At 40.7% G+C, this 24,352-nt stretch overlaps 1 protein-coding gene across 5 annotated transcripts in view; it reads right to left on the bottom strand.

The window, feature by feature from the left end:
- Window positions 1-14,706: 14,706 nt before the first annotated feature.
- The window catches only part of NLGN4X (neuroligin 4 X-linked), a 248,917-nt gene continuing 239,271 nt past the window's right edge, over window positions 14,707-24,352 (bottom strand). For all 5 annotated transcript variants that reach the window (XM_084632564.1, XM_084632563.1, XM_084632567.1 and 2 more), the window contains one exon: window positions 14,707-18,247. In XM_084632564.1, coding sequence (XP_084488690.1) covers window positions 17,398-18,247 — 850 coding nt within the window. In that variant the 3' untranslated portion in view covers window positions 14,707-17,397. The remainder of the gene's footprint in view (window positions 18,248-24,352) is intronic.

A 24,352-nucleotide genomic window follows, 5' to 3' on the forward strand; every position in this document is an offset into this window, starting at 1 on the left:
TCACACAGAGCCAAAGGGTGAAAATAAGATTTGGCATTCATGAAAGGCTTTAAAGGAAGGTGTTACAGAAACACTGAAGAAAGGTGCCATGGAAGTTGCTTTTTTCTTAGAACACTTAAAGGGCTGGTTCTGCTGCATGTTTCCAGTCCCCACCCTCTCAGATGGACGGTTGCTTGGGCTAGTTTAGAACCTTTCAATACAATAAAAAGTTGAACATGCTTCACAACCTACTTTATAAACAAAAGGCTTCTATTTTCAAAAGTAGGCTATGAGTTAATTCAATGGAATGCTGAATCACTAAACAGCCAGGAGCAGAACTGAATTTATTTTTAGCTGCTGTCCTATTTTCTTAAAAAAAAAAAAAAAAAAAAAAAAACCTACCAAAGTGCCTACTGTCATTGGAAGCTATTGTCCAAAGTGGAAAAAAACTATAGGTGTTAGGGATTCCCATCTGTTCTTGCCATCTCCCAGATAGCTGGGCCACAGGTCCTGTATAGGACATAAAGAAGGTATTCTGGGGACAAGGTCTAACCTTATTTCTTCTTTCTATTCTATGCTCACCTCCTGATTTATTTATTCTCAATATTCTATGCTTTTCTTTTCCTTTTTTTGTTTTCTCTTCTTTTTTTTTTTTTCTTTTTTTCAACCTAATCCTGTACCAGTTGATGGTGATGGCTAAATTCCTAGTGAGTTCAATGTGTACAGAATCAGGTCATTTTCACATTCCTTTTCTGTGTATCTTTTTCTATCAATTTACAGATCTTTTTTTCCTTTATGGCCTACCGCCCCATAAATTCCTGACTTGTGTTCCTACTCTCCGCACCACCAATCCACGTACATTCATCCAGTCTCCCATACCTACGCAACCTCACTTCTTCTCCAACTGTTTTGCCCATTTTTTTCATCTTCCCAACAGCAGCCCCCAGTTCCTTACCACCCTCCTCTTTTAGGCATGCTGCCTTCTAGTACCATGCAAATATGCTGGGAGCAAACCAGGGGATAGCTTCTCCCTGCTCAAAGCAGCTACCATTCTCACCACCACCACCACAAAATCAGCTCTCCCTAGATCTCATCTCTTCTCCTCATCCCTTCCTGCAACTTCACCTAGCTCCACATGATAGGTGGCAAAATTACTACTTATTGTTATACTCTGCAAACATCTCATATATATTTCCTACTATATTGAATTGCCATAATAGCATCAGGAAACAGTAAATATGTATGACTTGTCTTTAGAAGAGTCAAGTTAAAATGATTCCATAATAAGTCTGGACAAAGATTTAATTCATTGAGAATAAAATTCAAAATTATTTTGTTATTATTATGTTTTCCAAGAAAACCTAAATTCCGAATTTATTTCTGCATATGAATTTGAAATAATTACAGTATGGACACTCCTTCTTGCCCTTTCACCTATCCTTCAGCAGACACCTCCTTCCACCATTATGGGCTTCAAGTACCCTGGCAGTATAAACCCTCACTCCCACTGACCTGTCAATCTGAAGTGGGGGAAGAGGAAGTAACAGTGTGATTCTGGCTCGATATAGGTCTATATCAGCCTGTTGAAGTGCCTACTCCTTTTGCTTGCATTTAGCAAGGTGTAGACCCTGCTTTTGAGTTGTTAATCTGAATTAGACTTCCAGATTCTTGTCTTCCTTGTTGCCCACATCTCATAATTAGACTCAGCCTCACAGGAACCCCATAGTGTCAGAAGCTGGTACTGCAATGCAACCAACCGTTATCCAAGATCTACAGTGTACCTTAAAAGTTCCATTACTGTCTTTCCTTCTGGGGGCAGAGCTGCTGAAGTTTTGGGACGGCTGAGATACTGACACTGGGAGTTGAGCAGAATAGCCATAATGAAAGACAAGGATCAACCGCACAAGGATAAGAGTGTCCTCATATAAGGGTTAGAGGGTGTTTTAGGGATCCAATAAACCAGAGGTTGAGGAGCAAGCTTAGAATTAAACATATTATTGGCCACAGAGGAGAACAAGCAAGGAGAGAGGGAGAAATTAAAACTAACAAGATTTGGCAGCTAGCACTGTAAAAGGAAGAAAATCAGACAGTTCAATGTCTGCCACTGCCCCCCTTAAAAACAGAGAGAGGGAGAAGAAATTTAGAGAGGAGATACACAGATGAAGGATTTCCACAGTATAGCAGATATTAGTCATTCAAAACCTGCCATGCTGAATTATTAGATCTATGAAATATGCAGGGCTTGGAAAAGGTACTAGATGACTGCCAGAGCAAAGTTTGAAATGGCTCCCAAGAAACAGATATGGGAGAGGAGGGTGAGAAGGGAGGATGCCATGATATGAGAATGTCATTCTTCAAGCTGCTCAGGGTGCTGTATTTTTATATCAGCACCTGGCAGATAAGTGTCTGGTCACTTGGAAGCCTCTCATCCCCCTCCTCTGACCATTACCCAACCTGTCCACTACCACTGCCGGCTGGAAGGAAGAAGAAAGGTCTTGCTGTCTCTTCTGCAACCCCTATCTCAAATCCTCTTGACACTCTTTTTTTGGGAGGAGGAGGTTACTGTTTATAAGTACCTATATGGAGAAGGCATAGAGGGTATCATTAAACACCTACAACCATAACTCAATGGGGACCACATCCTGAAAGAATTCTTTCCTGAACCACTTTTTCTGGGCTTCAAACAACCCTCCAAGCTAGCCAAGCAAGCTCCCCACAGATCAGCACCCACCAACTCAAAGGGGTACCAGACCCTGCCATAACAATAGATGCAAAACAAATTGACACTACTATAATGATCCATACCCCCTACAACACATCTTTCAAGATCTATGGGTACTACACATGCTTATTACAACATGTGGTATACCTCATCCAGTGCACTAAATCCCCCAATAATAACTATGTGGGTGAAACCAGACAATCAGCATGCTCTGAAATGAACTCACACAGAAAAATGATAAAAGACAAAAACACCCTATAACCCACGGGTGAACACTTTTCACAAAATCTTCACTCCATATCTGACCTCTCAGTCCTTGTCCTCAAGGGAAACCTGCACAACACCTTCAAATTATGAGACTGGGGGCTTAAATTCATAACTTTGCTAGATACTAAATATCATGGTCGTAATAAAGAGATTGGATTTAAGGTATATTACAGTAATCTGTAACCCACTAATCTCCCTTTTTTGGCCTCTCACTGTAGAGTTGTTAACAAGCCACTACACCTTGAATTGTCTCTATAAAATGTGCTAATTATTTATGATAAAAAATGTTCCATCTTGCATTATCTGTGATGCCCTGAATACCTTTTCCAAGTTTGAAGAAGAGCTCTGTGTGTACCCAGCTGTACACACACTCTTTTCTCAACCTCTGTATTATATACATTTAACATTAGCTTTAATATAATTTTTAAATCGATGGAAAATTTGTCTCTTTCACTAAGAGAATTTGGTTCAATAAAACATATTATCTCATGCTCTTTTCCACTCAAGGAACTATAAAACTTTACACCAGCTGAGGATCTGACCTCATGTCTTCATAAATTGTATTTGTGTCTGTCATATGGTGAAAAACTTTACAGACATGTAGGTGCTTATGCAGGATATTAAAATGTGCTAATTAAAATTATTCAAGAAATGTGATGCACTTATGTGTGCGCTCTGTGATTAATGCTCAGTTGAAGAGAATTTTACTTTTCTTGCACTGGAACCTGGCAACACCTAGGGAGGAAGTAATAATCCCATATCCTATGAGGCAAGGGCAGGAGCGACTTTTGGTTTTTGATAGATTGAATTTTTTGATAAACATGCAATTGGGTCAAGCTGGTGAGAAAGGGAGAAGAATACTAGTTCTACATAGAAGAAAATGGTTTGGGAGACTTTGTGCTAGGAGACAGGTCCTGTAGTTGCATGTAATTTATTATAGCATTTACTTGTGCTAAAGTAGAGTATATAAATTGATTCCCCCAGCAACAATTTTGGTTCTCTTTACCTGCATTCCTCTAGAGTACTCATTTTATAAAATGAAATCACATTTATATTTTCACAGAATCTGAAGTTTTAGCATATCCTTCTGAACACCTAGAAACTTTTCTCACACCTATTGCTTAAGCTTAAACACACATTGACTGGCTCCTGGGGCAACAGCAGACTATGATGTTCCAGCAAAATAATATATCAGGAAAAACACAGTGCATATTTCAGCAACTGTGTCATGAATTATGTATTTCTCTTATAAAAAAAGGAAAATACATGTTAATGTAATTGTTCTTTGAGCCTGAGTCTGCATTGCTTTCTAAGTTTTAGGAATGTTTGCGGGGCCGAGGGAATAATTTATTATGAGATAATATATCATCTCCTCAGAAATAAGAAAGGTTTTTTAACTTCTATCATCTTTTACCTTAGATTTTTGCTATCAGTTGGAAAGGAGGAGGATGCAGAAACAGCAACCAGTCACAAAATAAGTACGTTAAATAAACATCTGTTTGTCTCCACCAAATTTAAGGACCAAACCTTTCCTCCCTCTCTCCTCCTCCAGAGAAAGGCACCCTGGGAAGAATTTACTATAAAAGAGCAAACCTGAAGTGGGAAGGGTCAGTATGGACCCGATAGCTATAGAAAAAGGTGCTTGTTACTGTGATCTGAAAACAATGTTATTGTGATAGACCTTCTAAGATTGTGACTAGAACTCCCATGAACACTCTCCCACACCGCGTTTCTCCTTCCTCCAGGCCAGGTAAGGTCACAAAACAGCAAGGGGCTGTGTTCTGTTTGAAGGCAGTGGCCGCATGGCTAGCCAGGAGCTGGAGAAAAGCTGAATTCCAAAATTTTCTTGCTCTGTTCTGTTTTTCTGGCTGCTTCTGGAAACCCCCAACTCCAGACACCCTGACTAACACCAGTCTCTGCATTTGCATTCAGTCCAGTCTTTGGGCAGCAGCTTCTGTTGTTTCCACTGTCACTAAACAATGGGGTATTTAATTGTTCTCTCATTTAGATGAAATGAACAGCAGCTAGCATGCACCGATAGCTTCAACAAGATCTGTGACTACCTAGAGAGCAAAGATGGGAGCCACCCAACCTCCAGCATCACAGCATGTTCAATTTAGGGTTTTTGCAGTTCCAACTTAATAGAGAATATGCAAATCTCTGCCCTTTTCAATTCCCCTTTCTATACATATGTGTTTGAATGACTTCTGTTCCTGATTCCCTCAGATTACCAAAGAATCATGTCCTGACTCTTTGATCTAATATTGAGCATAAGTAATTGTTGATGTTCTGCTGATTTATAGTGGGAATGACCAACAAGACACTAAGTCATTGTGATGCTAGGCACCCCTGTGTTTAGACCCAATGCACTACTGCAATGGTATTTGTGCAAAATATGTGACTTTTGAGAGATCATATGAAAACTAATAACACACTGGTCCACGGTATCATTGTGCAATGTACGTGACGGTGCTGTGTGTGTGGACTTATGCATACTCACTGATAGCATGCTTTAAAGACTGTAACTAAAATGTATTTAAACCAGGCACATCATGGGGTGTTGAAAAATAGGTTTTTCTCAAGGCAAAGAAAAGAAGCCAACACCTCAAACCAGGCATGGCCAAATTCAATAGGTTATTCATTTGCATCAGAAATTTCAGGAAGAGAACATTTACATTGTAAAATTGCAGAGGAAGCATCACATTGGAACATACCATGAGGCACTTTAATCGAGATGGAGTTGTCCCCTCTCCCCCTGAGGATACAGGAGACTGAACCCATGGGGGATCAATTCGAACCTGGAAACAAAGGCCGATTTTGAGATATAAGAACCAACAGAAATACTTTGGATTATCCTTCTCATAAACAACATCTTGGACTCTGTGGCGATCCTGGCTAAAAGTTAACTGGCAGTTGCTGGGAAAGGAAGATTGATGTGGAAACTACCTTGAACAAAGTCTGTAGCTTGTTAAGTTAGATCTTAGCCATTAAAATGTGTACTTTTACATTTACTTGTTTGAAACCATTTCTATCCTCATTCCTTCTACTTGTTATCATTTAAACCTAAGACCTTTGTTAATAAACTTGTTTTACTGTAAATCACCGTAGCACTGTATTTGAAGGGAGGAGTCTGTTTACCTAAGTTAAGTTAATAAGCTGAAATGTACTGATTCTTTAAAAGAGCAGCAAACTCAGTATTTTCTTTGAATGTACAGTGACAGGGACTGCCCATTGGAGAGAAAGATCTCCAAGGAGCTCAGGGGCTGGAGTTTACTGATTCTTACCTGCTACGCAAGGTTTGGGCTGGGAGAACCTTGAGGAGTTTGCTAGTGAGAAAGACAGACTGGTGTGGCAGGGAGCTGACACAGTCTAAATGTCAGCAAAACTTACTCTTGCTGAAGCAGAAAGTGGCTCAGAGCTCTGGGTGTCCAGAAGATTACTGTCATGTGTATTTTCTGTCCCTACTCACATGGAACGGGTTAGGTTTGCAAAAGACTAATACATCTGTCACATGGTTGGGGACAGGGCCCAGTGGCAACTTTCATTTTCTTTCTTCCTTCGTTGCAGAATGAACTATAAATATAATATAAACCAAAAACAACTACAGCCATCTCACTCACTAGTAAAATACAGAAATAGAGTTTAGGTGCACCATCGACAGATGAATAGATCATCTGCTTCTTATTTTACATCTGTCAGTAATTACTATTGCTAACCCACAACAACTAATATTTTCGTTGTTCTCAAACCAGCTCCCTCTGTAGTGGCCTGTTCTCTTGCTGAAATAGATTTACCACCTGGAGCCTATGTTTGCTGTTCTTAATCATTGTCAGTGACTGGATTGGTGTGGTTACATCTGACAGCAGCATTCTGGATGTCTACAAGAAACAGAAAGCTAATGTCAGTCTTATTTTTTCTTACATGTGTTTTGTAGACTGTCCTGGGGTGTGCTTATGGTGTACAACCTTGGTGTGGATTGTTTCATGTACTTCATGCTGGATAAGAACATGAGAGAACTCCATTCTTATTTAACTGGCTGCTTATTAAAGCGACTATTGACGAAAGTGGTGCAAATGGAGATTGGAAGTGTATCCATGTGCAGGTAGACTGACTAATCTGATCTCATCCTGGTGCCTCCTCCAAAGTCTTCCTTCCTGCAAAATGTGCTCTTCCCTCCGAGTTTCATGCAAGTTGCTACACAGATGATATTGCTTGGCAGGTTAACAGCCATTTTCTTTTTGAAAACTAACTTTCTCTCTTGTTTGCACTGGGGATATTTTTGGGGCATTTTTGTTATTGTATTTCTTCTCTTGCAGATTTCAAGCATATAAAATGTTCATCTTTACTGCAGGGTTCATTCTTTTTGGCTCAAAAAGCTTATTTGATATTGTCACCATGGTTCTGTCCTGGCTGTAAGTCTTTGAACGAATGAATCCAGGGACAGATTGTGAGGTGTATTGCAATACTCTAACACTGCTAAATATGGATCCCTTGAATATGTTAGAGCTATTTTTTTATCTTGATGGTGTTTTAAACCCGGATAGTGCTAAACTAGTGGTGTCCAATCTACGGCCTGAGTACTTTAGATTTAAGGTTGCCGCCTAGCTAGTTTTTAACTGGCCTGATTTGTTTTTATACTGACTTGCCTATTAAAAGATTAAATTTCCCAGGTTTGTTTTTTTTTCACTTGAGACAGGTTAGAGCAGAGGTGGGCAAACTACGGCCTGCGGGACACGTCTGGCCCGCGGGTCCATCCTGCCCGGCCCTTGAGCTCCCGGCCGGAGAGGCTAGCCCCTAGCCCCTCCCCTGCAGCCACAGGGGCAGCCACGCGGGCAGCGCTCTCGGCAGCAGAGCAGCGTGTCTGGCTCCGGCCAGGCGGCGCGGCTGCCAGACATGCTGCTCTGAGCAGCATGGTAAGGGGACTGGGGGGCGGTTGGATAAGTGTGGGAGTCCCGGGGGACCTGTCAGGGGTGGGGGTGTGGATAGGGGTCGGGGCAGTCCGGGGACAGGGAGATGGGGGGATGGATAGGGGTGGGGGTTCCCGGGAGGGGGCGGTCAGGGGAAAAGGGGGGAGGGTTGGATGGGTCGGGTTTCTGAGGGGGACAGTCAGGGGGTGGGGGCCAGGCTGTTTGGGGAGGCACAGCCTTCCCTACCCGGCCCTCCATACAGTTTTGCAACCCCAATGCGGCCCTCGGGCCAAAAAGTTTCCCCACCCCTTTGTTGGAGCGCTCTACAATTCATACCCCCATAGTCCAGACAGCAGCTCTGTGTTAGGATACAGAAGTAAAATGATAAAACAACAAAAATACACATACTGTGGAGGAGGGTTTTGTGTGTGTGTAAATGTAAAATAGTTCTCAAAATATTTTAGTTACTAGTTATAATTGGCAGTAGGACCCTTTTCTTGTTGGTGTTGTGGGAGGTGGCTAGTGGCCAGGTTTTCTGTGGCTTGGAGGTGCCAACCCTATATTGTGGCTTTCAGGGGCAACTGTGAAGAAACTTTGTATATGATTATAAATTTAAAATATGTCCCTTGAGCCATGCCCTAAGACTTTAAAATAGAAGTGTTTTGAGTCACCCTTATTACTACAGGGATGAAATAGGGGCGGGGTGCTAGAACAATTTTTTCAGTGAGGGGGATGAGACACATTGACCCAAACTGTTAACCCTGTATGTGATGGAAACCACTTCTAGCTAGGGGGTTGTCATAAAAATAAAGGGAAGGGTAAACCCCTTTGAAATCCCTCCTGGCCAGGGGAAACTCCTCTCATCTGTAAAAGGTTAAGAAGCTAAAGGTAACCTCGCTGGCACCTGACCAAAATGACCAATGAGGAGACAAGATACTTTCAAAAGCTGGGAGGAGGGAGAGAAACAAAGGGTCTCTGTCTGTTGGTATGCTGCTTTGCTGGGGACAGAACAGGAATGGAGTCTTAGAACTTTTAGTAAGTAATCTAGCTAGGTATGTGTTAGATTATGATTTCTTTAAATGGCTGAGAAAAGAATTGTGCTGAATAGAATAACTATTTCTGTCTGTGTATCTTTTTTGTAACTTAAGGTTTTGCTTAGAGGGGTTCTCTATGTTTTGAATCTAATTACCCTGTAAGGTATCTACCATCCTGATTTTACAGAGGTGGTTTCTTTACTTCTATTTACTTCTATTTCTATTAAAAGTCTTCTTGTAAGAAAACTGAATGTTTTTTCATTGTTCTCAGATACAAGGTTTTGGGTCGGTGGTCACCTATGCAAATTGGTGAGGCTTTTTACCAAACCTTGTCCAGGAAGTAGGGTGCAAGGTTTTGGGAAGTATTTTGGGGGGAAAGACGTGTCCAAACAGCTCTTCCCCAGTAACCAGTATTTGTTTGGTGGTGGTAGCGGCCAATCCAAGGACAAAAGGTGGAATATTTTGTACCTTGGGGAAGTTTTGACCTAAGCTAGTAAAGATAAGCTTAGGAGGTTTTTCATCTGTACCCTAGAGTTCAGAGTGGGGGAGGAACCTTGACAAGACTGCACCAGCACCCTTAGTTCCAGCACCTATAAATAGTGGGCCCTACTTTTCCAATAGCCTCCCATACCTTCCCCTGCACCTCATGAACAGCTGCACTCCCTTTTCTGCTACAGCGGCTCAGTAGTTCCCAAATGGCCCCCTGCTGCACCACAGAGAGCTCTGGCTGCTCCATTGTCTCCTTCCCTGCTGGGAACCCCACAGAGCGCATCTGGCTTTTCTTCAGCCTAAAGGAGCACCTGGAAATGGTCAGATCCCCTCCCTCTCAAACAACCCAGGAGAGAGGAAAAGAGAAGCTCAGACTCAACAACCAGTTACTGCTCCCTGACTGTCTGCTCCAGCACCAGCCTGGCGGCTTCTCTAACTTGCACTAGTCCAGCTGACAATAGCTCCCTATGGCCCATAGGCCAGCTGGTAAACTGCCAGACCATAACACAGCCCACCCACTCTCCTGCTGTACCCCTAATACACACTACGGTTGTGGAGGAAAGTGTAGAAGTAGGTTATGCCACCTTTATGCATTCCTGTGCCAGGGAATTCCCTCAGAGGGGACTTCTGGATGGTTTCCACTGCCTTTGTGACCCAAACTACTGATTTTTGGCCCCTTGACTTTTTGACTGTACAGAGCTCTGGCTTGACATGATGTGTGTGAAAAGATATATCAAAGAGATTTGCTAAAATGAGCCACTTGTGAATCGTGGGTCATTATCTGTTAGTAACCCACCTAGAATCTGTTGGCAAGCAAAGTGTGGTTTGCAGTGTAGAATTAGATTGCTACTTGATGTGTTGTGGGATGGTTCAGTTTTTAAAAAGAGTAGTTCACCAACACAGGAAATAACCTTTCCCTTTTAATTCAAATCCTGCTGTTTCACCTTTGTAGAATGAGTGAACAAGAATCTCATGTGCCCTGCAGTAGTTCTTTTGCCAGAGTTTTTGCATATTTTACACTTAGCCATATTATCCTCTGTGGCTGCGTTATTGCTTGGCTACAGTAGGACATCTCAAGCTCTGATCTTAAAATTATCAGTGCCCACATGGGCACTGTGGATTATGCTCAATATTTCTGACCTCATGCGATCTGGTATTCTGACATAATGTCCTTTGTGAAGAATCCCATTACGGCCTCTTTATATGGAGTAATTCCATTTCAGTAGCCCCAATAAAATGTAAACCTTAAACATACCTGGCCTTTTTTCTATTGGCCATCCATCTAGAATTACTCTCAAGCTATTTGAAGGCTGGGTCAAACTTATTTCTACATCGAGCTTGTCAAATTTTGTTTCAGAAATGAGTTGTAGTACGGTCATATTTACTTTGAACTTCTTTTTCTTCAGTTCCTTTCTTGCACTGTTTATAGGCACTTTTGAAAGCACAGCCTCTTTAGGAAAATCCTTACCTGTATTTCACATGCATTTTTGCAATATCATGATGTTTTTTCTGAAAGGAAGTGCTTTGCACAACCATTCTGTAATGGGATTTCCAAGGATGAAACAAACCTCAACCAAAAACACTTGCTAGCATTTTGTTTTAAGTTTGATTAGTTCTCTTCATAGTTTTGACAGTGTTCTGGAAGCATATACCACTGTGTGAACATCTTGCAAAAGAACAGCCCTTTAATTCACACAAGCTTTTTGCCTGGTTTGTTTCTGACACCATGCAATAAAGGTGTGATATAGACAAGGCCCTCAGAAAATCAAAGATTTTTTTTTAAATGTCACACCAGTATCATAAATAAAAGTTCAAATTTCATGGGCTGTGCAAGGCTGCTGAGCCCCCTGGAACTGCTGTAATTTCTCCAACAGCAGGTAGGCAGAAGCTGGCATCTCAACTGAGGCCATGGCTGCTCATAAAGGGTACTGGGCCAATACCAATCTTGAGAGGGGCAGAGAGGTAGCGGGCCAGTCCTATCCCACAGGCTGTAGGATGTCTCATCACATGGTTCTGGCCAGCCCGGCCTTGGACAAGGATTGGGGCTCAGCTCACTGGATGTGGTTGGTTATGGATTCTGGTCTCAGCTCTGGTGGTATCTCCACAAGGCCTGCTAGGAGCTACGGTGGAGTGGGGTGGGCCAGGGCTTCTTATTGTCACCTTGTCAGTCCTGCCCCCTTCTCCCTGGTGGCCAACAGGAAGCAGCAGTGGTGGCCTGGGCCGAAGCTGAGTGTGGAGTGAGCTGGGTCCCTATCCCAGAGCCAGTGCCTTGTGGTTGGATACTACCTCCCCATGCTCCTCGGGATAGTTCCATCCTGCCACTCCCTGTCCTCTCCTGGATGTGACCAGCTCACTTACCCCCACAAGAAGTCATAGCCTCATTGGGGATGCCCACTTCTGGCTAGCCACTACTGGGGGGGAAAATCAAAGTATTGGGCTAATTTCACTGTTTCCAGGCAGTCCATGAAATAGTGTTATACGAGAGGACCGTACATATATAGAGGAGGGCTGGTAAGAGATGACTCTTTATTGCCTGTCCTCAGTCATATGACATGGGTCAGACTAACAGAAGGGTTATACAAGCAGGAGTCAGTATCCACTGAATCCAACAGCGTCTACTACACAAGGCAGAAGGCTTCACAACTGCCCTCTTTATGTCAATTTAGTCCTTGTGCAGGGTACTTTAAAAAACACTTTTTGTTTAGCATGATGTAGTATTACTAGCCACATCTAACTAGAAAAGAATAACAAGTTCCTTTTTTGCTTTGAGGAAACATGCAGTGCAATGATGTGGCAGCCTAACTTAATCTATTCATGATTGCAATATATTGCAGAGAAGAAAACACGTTAAGAATAAATAATATGAAATATAAGAACAGTGCATCTGTAAAAGCAGAATAAATTGGCTTTAGCTTGGTACCTTCAGCTAAAACAATTAACATGCCAAAGCATGGCTGTTAGACCAGCAAAAAGAGAAGGCAGCTCTTAGAATAGGGTACTTTTCTGGGATGAGAAACATTCTTGTGTGAAAAGAAAAGGAGTACTTGTGGCACCTTAGAGACTAACCAATTTATTTGAGCATGAGCTTTCGTGAGCTACAGCTCACTTCATTGGATATGCATCCGATGAAGTGAGCTGTAGCTCACGAAAGCTCATGCTCAAATAAATTGGTTAGTCTCTAAGGTGCCACAAGTACTCATTTTATTCTTGTGTTAATACACCTTCATAGGAACATTTTTTTTTTTAACAGTAAACGTGGAACAAGAAAAACTGAAGCAGAAACTTTTTATCCAAATCCGTACACTCCAGAATGGATTTGGGGACAAACACAATGGATGTGGCAGGAAAGATCCTTCAGAACACATCTTGAGAGAGCAGTGTCCAATATGACAAGCCAATCACATAAAAGAAGCCTCAAATGAATCAATGAATAACAAGGCTGTGAGTCAGATACAGAAAAGAATGACAGAAGATATCAAAAGCCAAAGACTACATGTCACTCAGGATGACCTGCCAAAGGATTAGAGGAAAGAAAGAAAGTGATTTTCTTTTTAATTCAGTGTAACTAAAACTAAAGGCCCAGCTTTTTAGAAATGTTTAAATGTTGATGTATCAGTGTCGCAATGTCTAATTGATTTAGGAACTTAAATTTCATTTTCAAAAGGGATTTAGATACTTAAAAGCCAAAATCCCGTTGACAGTTGAAAATCTGGGCTAAAATGACCTGATGTAGATTAACTTTGTGGAGTTTCAGACAAGACGGGTTATGCATATGCCTTTGTAGGTTTTAATGTTCTCTCTATATATTCTTAACTAATCTTTGACCAGATTGTTAAAATAAACATCACTTTGACTTATATGGATTTGCATTAGTTTACCACAGCTTTTGATCAGGCCCCTAGTTTTAAATAGATAACTTCAGTCATGGATCACTTGAGAGAACATGAGGCACCTGAAATGCAGTTCCCACTGTAGCAGCCCTGGCAGGTGGATTTCAACATCAAACTGAACCAAAACAAACTGTTTGAGCTCAGTTCAACAAACCAAAACAAAATGTTCAGATATTTCCATTTGAATTTTTTGGGACTTTCCATTCTGCACAAAACTTTGATATGAACTTTTCAGCCTGATTTGTGATGAAAACAGGTGTTGAAATACCAGAATTTCCAGTGGGACAGAAATTTCCAATTTTTGACCAGCTCTACTTATGGCCTTTGGAGATACTCACATTTAAGAGGCTTACTGAGTCAAATAGCCCCAGGTAAAAACATGAGAAATTATTCTTCATAAATTAAATAATACATTTGCAAAATTACAGAACTGAAACAAACATATAGCTGCCATAGTACTATTTTATGTGTTGTGTCTATGGTATTAAATACCATGGATAGTCTAGCAAAGTGTAAATAGGAACATACCAGTCTCATTTGTTATATTTCTTAACACTAAAAAGAGTTGATATTTGGTTAGCTTCAGAAGGTCATTCATCCCATCTTTTTAGCAGAGAACTGTTTAGCTAGAAATAAGATAATTTACTGAATGATTACTAGATTACTAGAAATTTTGGGTGAACAATTCACAATGAATAATATTTTAGCAATTTCAGCCTCTTTCTCTTTCTGAATTGTCTCTGAACAAGCTGTGACTTTCCTGATGTTATTTCTCATACAGATATATTTGCTGAATAATTATTGAGCAGTGAAGTTGTGGCAGTATGGACTAGATGCTTGAGTACATAGGTACCTAGGTAGGGAACTGGGTAGACCTGTATAGAACGTGGTGCCATGGCTTCATTTTTATTGTTATTAATCAAAGCTAGCTCAGGTATGTCTACACATACTGCAATCTGATTGCAATGTAGACACGGAGGCAGTAATAATGAATACAGATAGTTTTATCTTAAATGCTAATCTGGGAGACAATTTTTTCACATTAAACTTTAAATTTACCTGGGAGGCAGTTCAGCTATGCATTCCCTTAGAATACTTTGATCTGTGAGTATGTTAAACACACACAAAACAGAGTTCAATGGAATCCAGAGAGCACAGAGATAAATACATGGTGCTTTCTCTTCGAGAATATCTTCACCATCTGAGCGTCAAAGCAGGTGTTCACTCACCTGAGCAATAGGCTTATAGAGCTTTAATAGCCATGCCAACTCAATATCTTGAAAATGCAACCTCTGCTAATTTAATACTGTTATACTGTATATCAAGGCATCACTTACACTGGATCATTAAAAGGGGATTAAAAAAAATATTTTTCTACAAAAAAAAAGGGATGAACACATAATTCTTTGCACAAAACGTTAGAAAATACTGTGATATTTTATTATTAAAAATGCTGCTGAAAAGTTTATACATATGTGTCCAGCCATATATATCTTCTATCATTACTTAAGGCAAAAACAAAAAATTGCAAAACAATAACAAAAGAAACCATTAAACCCTGCGTGCCTCTTAAGGTCAAGACTATAAGCCTGGGAAAGTTCTTGTTTTCTTTTCTTTGCCAAGTATATTTTGTTATCATTATTATAGAATTCTAGGAAGATCCTATAAATCTTTTCCATTTATAAATCGTACGTCAATTCAGATGTATTAAATTATTAAATTGACTTGATCATAATTATTTTTAAAAGCTAAAACCATTCACTAACAGGAACTTTTTTACCCAAATGTCACAAGCCTGACACATTACTGTACATATTGCTAGCAGAAGACAATTGGAAGTACTCAACAAATACTGTAATTCACATTACAAATATACCCAACTGGTTATGATGCCAAGCATCACTGCCTTTTTTTAGGGTCATGAACTACTGCATCTCAGCTGAGGCAATACATAAGTTGTAGAAATGGCCTGGTAAAGAGTCAGCTTTAATAAACATTATGGGATGGATCAGTGAAGAAGAAATTTTTCCATTTGCTACTAGATGCAGGTTGGGACTGTTGCTTCAACACTTTCTAATCTGTATAACATATCTGTCTTATGTATAAAACATGATTGGTCATATGATGCATTTTCACTGTATTAAATCTCTTTTCATTTCTCTCAGAACCCACTTCTCTGCCATGCACACACAGCAAGGAGTTGTGCAGTGCCCACAGATTTTGTTATCATTGTCTACAATATCATTTCATGGGCTGGCTATTCCAAAGTAGAAGGCATCTTGTGTTAGGTTCTGTATGGGACAGACAATATGACGGTGCCATGCCCAATTTGGCACTGAAATAAAAATGCAAAATACATCTGGGATAATCATGTTCAAGTGCAGAGCAACTTTGTTCAAATATCTTTGGTTACTATCTCTTGATGATGCAGTCACTTTCTAAAGACAAAATATAAACAACCTTCATCTGTTAATAACTCATGTCTAGCTTTTCACACTTGAATCAGCTGTTTAAATGAAACTGCTGAGCCCCTTGTGCGATGGCGCTGTTTTGCCCTTATTTCCCCAGTTAAGGGCGGGCAGGGGAAAATAATAATTTAACCTTTTACTGACAATGAAGCTGTCCAGAATTTTCATATAAATTCACACAGAGCACATTTAGCTATCTCTCTTTTTAGCTCTCAGTAATATTGATTGGTTGTGTCACTGCTATATAATTAACTAGCAAAATTAGAGTTTTCAGACAGGTGCACTCTTGATCATAATAACGGGATACTGGGTGAAAAATCTCTTTTCATACAGATCAGTCATGACCGTTCCACTTTTAAAAACCCAAACAAACCACCCCCACCCCCTTTCCTCTGTCCAATTTCATTTTGACTCTGTTTGGCAAAGCTGAGTGGGTGCTTCCTCAGCAAAAACTCTTCTGCAGCTGCTGGTGAATATTGAGCTAGTTTTCCTCATAAACAACTGACCAAGAGGCAGGTTTTCTTCGCGTTTGTCAGGGCACTAGATTGTGAAGCAAGTCCTCCTAATGTATTAAAATAACCAAGAACTACGAAACTGGACTCATTGTATTGTTGTTTCTTTGCTCAATTGAACAAGCTTAAAACAATAATCATGATTTCCATTTTCTGATCCATCTCTGTGTTGCAATTTAATGAAGGCTAACACAAAAATAAAAGGAAAGGAAAAGAAAAAAAATCTAAAAAACAACTGTCTCCTAAGAATGCTTTAACATGCACTTTTGCAACCCTTAAGGGAAAATACGCAGGTCACACAGACAACTGTATTCTGTGTATGACACCATGTCCTCCTATAAATGAAACATGTTAGAAAAACCTCATGTCTTTTTTCACCACTAGTAATTAAGAAGAAAATCCTCCTTTTGGTCTGGAGGAAACAGAGGTGATATGACTAATGTATATACACATAGGTCACAACTGAAAGCACAATTTCTAAAAGTTCTTTTCAAACTGAAAACGTCAATAAAAGCTTATTTTTTTTTAAACTCACAGCTATGTACACTTTTTACAAAGTTTCTTTAAATATAGTTCAGGCCGGCAAGTCATCTCTTTGCACAGAACTATACGTATTTTACTGCATAGTCCTCTTTTTTTTAATAATAAAATCCTATTTCCCCCTTCTGGTTACAGCTTCTTATGCTGGATAAAAGCCCACGGTGATGTCTTTGTTTTAACAAGGGCCCTTCATGGTATGGCACATAAAGAACTGGTGGTTTTTTTTAATTTCATATACTAAAAAAACTGTACAGTCACTGGCTCTGTGTTCCAGAAGATTCTGCTTGTTTGTTACTCTCAAAACATCCTTTCAAGTGATTTCTTCTGGCATCAACTTTCAATCAAAGCGGCTGAGATCTTAAAGCAGTATCATAACAGCAATGTACATGTTTCACATTTCACAGGGTTTGAAGCTGATCTTTAATATCAGAGAGTTTCTATGGGCAGGATCAGTAAGAAAATAACGACTGCCCTTCACGTTTACTTTTTGTCATTGTTTTTAACAAGTTGTTCAATGGTGAATGCTCTTTTCTCTACTTCTTCTTTTTCTTCCAAGTGGCTTGTGGGGTAAGAGGGGGAAATGGCAGAGCTATACCCTAGTAGTGGAATGTCCATGGGGTAAATTAGTACTGTTTTGTCCTCCACTGAAGGTGTTGAAAGTATGCAAAGGTTGCATTCCTGTTAATGTATTTGGAATCATGGTTATGGTGTTGGGTGTCATTAGTGGAATGTCATCTGGGGACCTCCTCAAAGTAAGAGTGTAGTCAGGTGGGCAGGTTAGTCTCAGGGTATCATGTGCCTGCAGCGATTCACACTCGTGGTCATGCTCTAGCTGTTTCATCTGCAATGACATAATCTCTTCATTTTGTATGTGCGCTATATCATTGGTTGTGTTCCTCTGAGGGCTGGGGCGCCTGTGTGTCTCGTGACGTCGCTTGTCTTTCTTGTAATACAATGCAGCAAAAGCTAAAATGTTGAGGAATAACAAGGATGCCCCAACTGCAATGGTGACACTCAGTTCTGTGGAGTAATCTCGTTTGTTTTCTATCAGGACAGTTGTATCCTCTGGGGCTGTTTTGTGGGTGTCCTTTGAATGTTTAGGATTGTTGGCTGGTGTCATTGCTGGGCGTTTGGTCGCTGGCCACAACTTTCCAGGAGAACGTCTTGTGACATAAGGAAATGAGGTCATATCAGGAGGCGGCACCTTAGTTGTTGTGGAAACATACTGAAATATTTCATTTAAGTTGTGCAAGTGTGGTACAAGTTCCAACCAGAAGGCGACTTTTGTTGCTCGATAGTGATCCCGAACTCGGGGTTTCAGACCAATGTGCAGATAGAGCTGGTCTTTAGGGTTATACTTAGACCAGGCCACTTCTTCAAAACGGTTGGGTTTTGTATGGATGAACTTTGTGTCCTGTGGAACAGGCTGGTTTGGATCTCTACAATGGTAAAAACAAAGCAATATTATAGTCAACCAAGAAATTAACTCTGTTTTATTCGACAATAATTAACAGAAACTGAAGACAGTTAGCTAACTGTAACCCTGCAGAAGTGCCATTAAAAACAAAAACATTTAATATACATGAAATATGAGGTATTACAGTAGTTCTCTATATAGAGAATAGAAAATAGGACCTGATCTTACTCCCTCTGAAATCAGCTGAAGTTTTGGCATTGGCTTCAAGGATTAGGCACTAAAGATGAATTTTTGAGAGGTACTGAGCACTTTCAGCAGTGGGAGTTGTAGGTGCTCAGGATGTCTCAAGATTTGACTTTAGCTTCAGGGCATCCGGTAGCACTGTGTGGTTTTTAAAGATTGACTTTTAACAGCACAAACCCTTTAGGAATAACATGCATGTTCCTTCTTTTGAAACATGAACGTTACACCTAAGTTTAACAGCTAGTTAGATATTCCATTGGGGGGGGGGGGTTCAGCCTTCAGAGGGCAAAGAATATTGTCTGTGCTTTATAATATATCATACTAAAGTATATAAAGTATCTTCTATGCGTTATACTGACATTTCTTCTCTCCATTCCCATATGCATTAGTTTTTCTTTTTCAAAAATCAATCTAATCTTTTTCCTTTTCTTCTAATGTGCTCTTATCTATGTTCCAGGAATTCCCTCATCCAATATTACAGTTTTAAAAGCTTTTTTGTTTTCTTTTTTAAAATGCCCATGAGATGATTATATGTTTCCAAGGTTCTTTTGTTGTTAGTGCTAGATCTACACTGGCATTTAGCTTTAATAATCTAAAGATGTTTCTATTCACCTGCTTACCAGGGGGAATTTACCCTTGAATTCAATGAAGTAAAATACAATTAAAAATATTCTTAATCTAGTTTTTGTTTGTTTGGGGTTTTTTTTGCATATTATTCTGCACCACATCCCTGCCATCTGCTGAAGATATATATTGAGTATTCCAGAATTTTTTAGATTTTATTCTTTTAAATAATATCTATGAGCCACAATTTGATCCCATATTGTTACTCCTTGTCTGAAGCTAAGGTAGAGCTTTCCCTTTCCAAGCAATACTGCAAGACATTTCAATGTGCTGCCACTCTGAGGAATTCTAACATGTATTTGAAAAGGAAATAAAGTATTCCTTTTGTTCTCAAAGAATAGAGAGGAGGATTTGGCAAATCCAGACAAGTAGGCATTGGCTTGATGCAATATATCTATTACAGTACTTTTGGACACAAGACAAGAATTCTAAAACCTGGATAAACTTACACAGATTATAAAAGCACAAGTCATTTTTCCCCATTAGACACTCTAAAGCCTGGAACAGCTATAGCAGGAAATTAGTGTCATATTTTCTATCTCTTTGTTAAGCACACACTGTTCCAATTCATAGCCCTAAAAACCCTGGGCCTTGTTCTGCAGTGTAGGTGCAGAAAGTATATAAATTAAGCCAACAAGGCAAGTTAGTTGTGCTCAAAGAACTAAACCCAAGGGACATGAGAGCACTCAGTACATCTCATGAAACACACGATCAGGATCATGGGCTGGATAAGTTTACTATTCTTCTTCCACTCCATCCCACCCTCTATGTATGTAAATGAAGACACATTCTTTTTATGTGACAATAAAGTGAAATCCTGACTGCTTTGAAGTTAATGGAAATTTTGTCATTGAATTTACATGGGCCACGATTTTACCCATAAAATTCCAAAATGTCACCAATGATAACTTTACCTCATAGTGTCATATCTGAGGTAATATTATCATTGTGTAAATGAGCTAAGCTGGCATGTTTTTAGATTTCACTAACCATTCCTTCCCACACCCCTTCACCTCCACGAAGAGCTGGATTGTGTGTTCAGTAAGGGGAAAACTCCTATACTATCCTCCAACTCCGAACGAAAAGGGTTGGGGAGTGTGTAGGGGAGTATTGCCTCTCTCTATAGGAAATCCTTATATGCCAGTGTGAAGGACTGGGGGTTGGGGATGGAAGATCTGTTGATATGAGTATATTCTTGCCCATATCATAAAATAGTCTGAAATAACCTTTGTGAAGCTATTCCGTAGGTTTGGATGGGGGACACAATATCACACATGGGCATAGCTCATAGATCTGCATAGTTGGCTTCACCTGGCAATTAGCCATTCACTTGACTTTGGACCTTTCACTTGGCACTGTCCCTCCACTTCTGGTTTTGTAATTTTAGCCTTTCATTTGACCTTTTGGCCTATAGAAATTCTGGAAGCTCATCCATGTCTTTATGAAACAAAGAAAACTACTGGAATGCTTTGGGAATAATGCACATAATAATGTAATAAAAGAAGAACAATGCTTTTATGCATTTCTATACTTTCTCCAGCCAAGCTCTCAGAACACTTCAATTAATTATGGTTTACAACATCCCTCTGAGTTAATGGTAAGTTATTATTAGTATCCCCAGTGTCTCAGCTGGGGAAAGAGAAGCACGGGCAGGCCAAGTGACTTGCTCAAAGTTACCATACAAAGTCTGTGACAAAGCTGGGAATTCCAGGTTCCCAATCATGTGCTTTAGCCTAGACACCATTCTTCTTTTCATACAATTGCTAGAATACAATTATTGATCAGTGTTTGCTCTCTACTAATGATGCTTATTTTTAAGTGTTTTCACTCTAAATTCTTTCTACACCTAAAATGTTCTCCAAGTGAATCTCTGCCACCAAAGTACCTTCAGGTCAGTATCTGAGAATAGTCTCTCTTGTATCGTCTAGCCATTTTCATGGAGTCACTGACTCAAACTGTGAACCTTTCCAGAGAGGGAAATCACAGAGAATTCATCCACCACTCTCTTCCACTTTCCTTCTTTGTGAGCTGTGATTCATGCCTTTATGCCCCAATTATATACGGTAGCTCAGTGATGCTCAACCTACAGTTCTTGATGCACAGCTCTTTAAAGTGCCTACATGCAGCTTGCTTCTCAAGTGTAGGGTGACCAGATGTCCTGATTTTATAGGGACAGATCCAATTTTTGGGTCTTTTTCTTATATAGGCTCCTATAATCCCCCACCCCCATCCCAATTTTTCACATTTGCTGCCTGGTCACCCTACTCAAGTGTCATAAAATAAATGTCCTTGCAATGATGTGATGGCTGATTCAGGAGCAAAATAATAACACATGCACAAAAGTTGAAGCTCTGGCAGCCAGTTAAGATAATGGAAGGCTTCACAATGAAACACTACTGAATGTCTCTGGGTATTAACACCAATAGAATGAGAACTCCGCAGGGAGCCCCATTTCTCACTGAGCTCTACATCATGCTGCTCAAATTGTAACCTTTATCTAGCAGTTTTCATGACCATATTAACTGTTAGCATAATAAACTTATGATGGGCACTTTTATATTCTAAAAATGTTTCATTTTTTTGTGCCACTTTGTGACTTTGCTGGATGACAAAATGCATTTCTGCAACTGAAGTTCAGTGCCACCGTTGCAGTTGCACATGCGCTGCAAAAATACTGCCCTCTCTTTGTTAACAGAAAAGCAAAAGACACCCTTGAGAGTGTACTTCCTCTCAACAATGAGTTTTGCTGCAAGTATGTGTGTGTGAAAGAGTTTACTCTTCACACTTCAGATTTTTCCTGTGCAACCTCTTAATAATATATTGTGACAGCTATTGTGTCTGTTTATGAAACCAAAACAATAGTGATTGTACTTTATTTCAATACCACAGACCTGGAATCAACCAATATCTTCAAACGAAGAGAAATGAAATATTAGAGGGTAAGCAAAAGATCCAGCCTCCTTTTGAAAACCTCCAACAAAGGAGCTACCAAGGCAGTCTTTTCTATTGTCTTACTCTTCTTACAGTTAGAAAGTTTTTCCTGAGATTTAATCTAAATCTGCTATGCTGTAGTTTGAACTCATAACCTCTTGTCCTGCCCTCTGTAGCAAAAGAGAACAACTTTTCTCCATCTTTTTTGTGGCAGCCTTTCAAGTATCTGAAGACCACTATCATGTCCCCTCTTAATCACCTCTTTTCTAAACTAAACATAATCAGTCCCTTCAGCCTTTGCTTGTATAGCTTCCATTCCATCCCTTTGATCATCTTTGTCGCTCACCTTTGGATCCTTTCCAGTTTCTCTACTTAAGTTTTATATATTAGTGTCCTAAACTGGACACGATACTCCAGCTGAGGCCTTCCCAGAGGTGAGAGGAGTAGTTCCCTTTGCCCAGGAAAGGAATGATGTCCCTCTCAAAAACCAACTCAAGCCCTGGTTTCCCACACAACTTCTTAGTACAATTTCAACATTCAGAAAATCCCTCAAAGTAAGACAATTCTCAACCCCCTCAAAGTACAACACGTTAAAATAGAGCAGTCCTCCATCCCCACTTCAGTGTCACCATCTCCAGGTCCCTCACTTGACTGCCAAAAAACCACTTCATTCCCCTGTTCCTCTTCCCCTATTTTAGGTCCGTAACCTCTGGCAATTCCCAGTGCTGCTTGCAATCGTTTTTCTGAAGCCCTCAACTGATATCTTATGCAAGAAGGCTCCCTGTAGTGTTCCAATCCTGAGGTCCCTGTGCCTGCAAGCTCTGTGCATTCTCATGGGAACCTCCAGAATCAACCCTCTAGTTTTCAGACTTGGTTTGCAGTGATTGAGCTGGTTCTTCCCCTTCACCTCTTCAAGAGCCTTCAACATGGTTCCCCAGATCTGGCCAGTTCTCTCTGACTGCTCTTGTTCACAGCACTCCCTAAATAGCTCTCATAATCCTGGTCTACACTAGTCCCCTCATTCTTCTCTTCTGTAGACTAAACAATCCCAGTTCCCTCAGCCTCTCCTCGTAAGTCATGTGTTCCAGTCCCCTAATCATTTTTGTTGCCCTCTGCTGGACTCTCTCCAATTTTTCCACATCCTTCTTGTAGTGTGGGGCCCAAAACTGGACACAGTACTCCAGATGAGGCCTCACCAATGTCGAATAGAGGGGAACGATCAAGTCCCTCGATCTGTTGGCAATGCCCCTACTTATACAGCCCAAAATGCCATTGGCCTTCTTGGCAACAAGGGTACACTATTGACTCATATCCAGCTTCTCGTCCACTGTCACCCCTAGGTCCTTCTCTGCAGAACTGCTGCCTAGCCATTCGGTCCCCAGTCTGTAGCGGTGCATTGGATTCTTCCGTCCTAAGTGCAGGACTCTGCACTTGTCCTTGTTGAACCTCATCAGATTTCTTTTGGCACAATCCTCCAATTTGTCTAGGTCCCTCTGTATCCCATCCCTACCCTCCAGCGTATCTACCACTCCTCTCAGTTTAGTGTCATCTGCAAACTTGCTGAGGGTGCAATCCACACCATCCTCCAGATCATTTATGAAGATATTGAACAAAACCGGCCCCAGGACCGACCCTTGGGGCACTCCGCTTGATATTGGCTGCCAGCTAGACATGGAGCCATTGATCACTACCCGTTGAGCCTGACAATCTAGCCAATTTTCTACCCACCTTATAGTGCATTCATCCAGCCCATACTTCTTTAACTTGCTGGCAAGAATACTGTGGGAGACAGTGTCAAAAGCTTTGCTAAAGTCAAGGAACATTACATCCACCTTCATCCACAGAACCAGTTATCTCGTCATAGAAGGCAATTAGATTAGTCAGGCATGACTTGCCCTTGGTGAATCCATGCTGACTGTTCCTGATCACTTTTCTCTCCTCTAAGTGCTTCAGAATTGATTCCTTGAGGACCTGCTCCATGATTTTTCCGGGGACTGAGGTGAGGCTGATTGGCCTGTAGTTCCCAGGATCCTCCTTCTTCCCTTTTTTAAAGATGGGCACTACATTAGCCTTTTTCCCGTCGTTCGGAACTTCCCCGGATCACCATGAGTTTTCAAAGATAATGACAATGGCTCTGCAATCACATCCGCTAACTCCTTTAGCACTCTCGGATGCAACGCATCCGGCCCCATGGATTTGTGCATGTCCAGCTTTCCTAAATAGTCCCGAACCACTTCTTTCTTCACAGAGGGCTGGTCACCTCCTCCCCATGCTGTGCTGCCCAGTGCAGTAATCTGGGAGCTGACCTTGTTCATTAAAAATGCATTTT

Source organism: Lepidochelys olivacea (genome assembly GCF_965140295.1).
Source record: "Lepidochelys olivacea isolate rLepOli2 genome assembly, chromosome: 1".
Lineage (NCBI taxonomy): Eukaryota > Metazoa > Chordata > Testudines > Cheloniidae > Lepidochelys > Lepidochelys olivacea.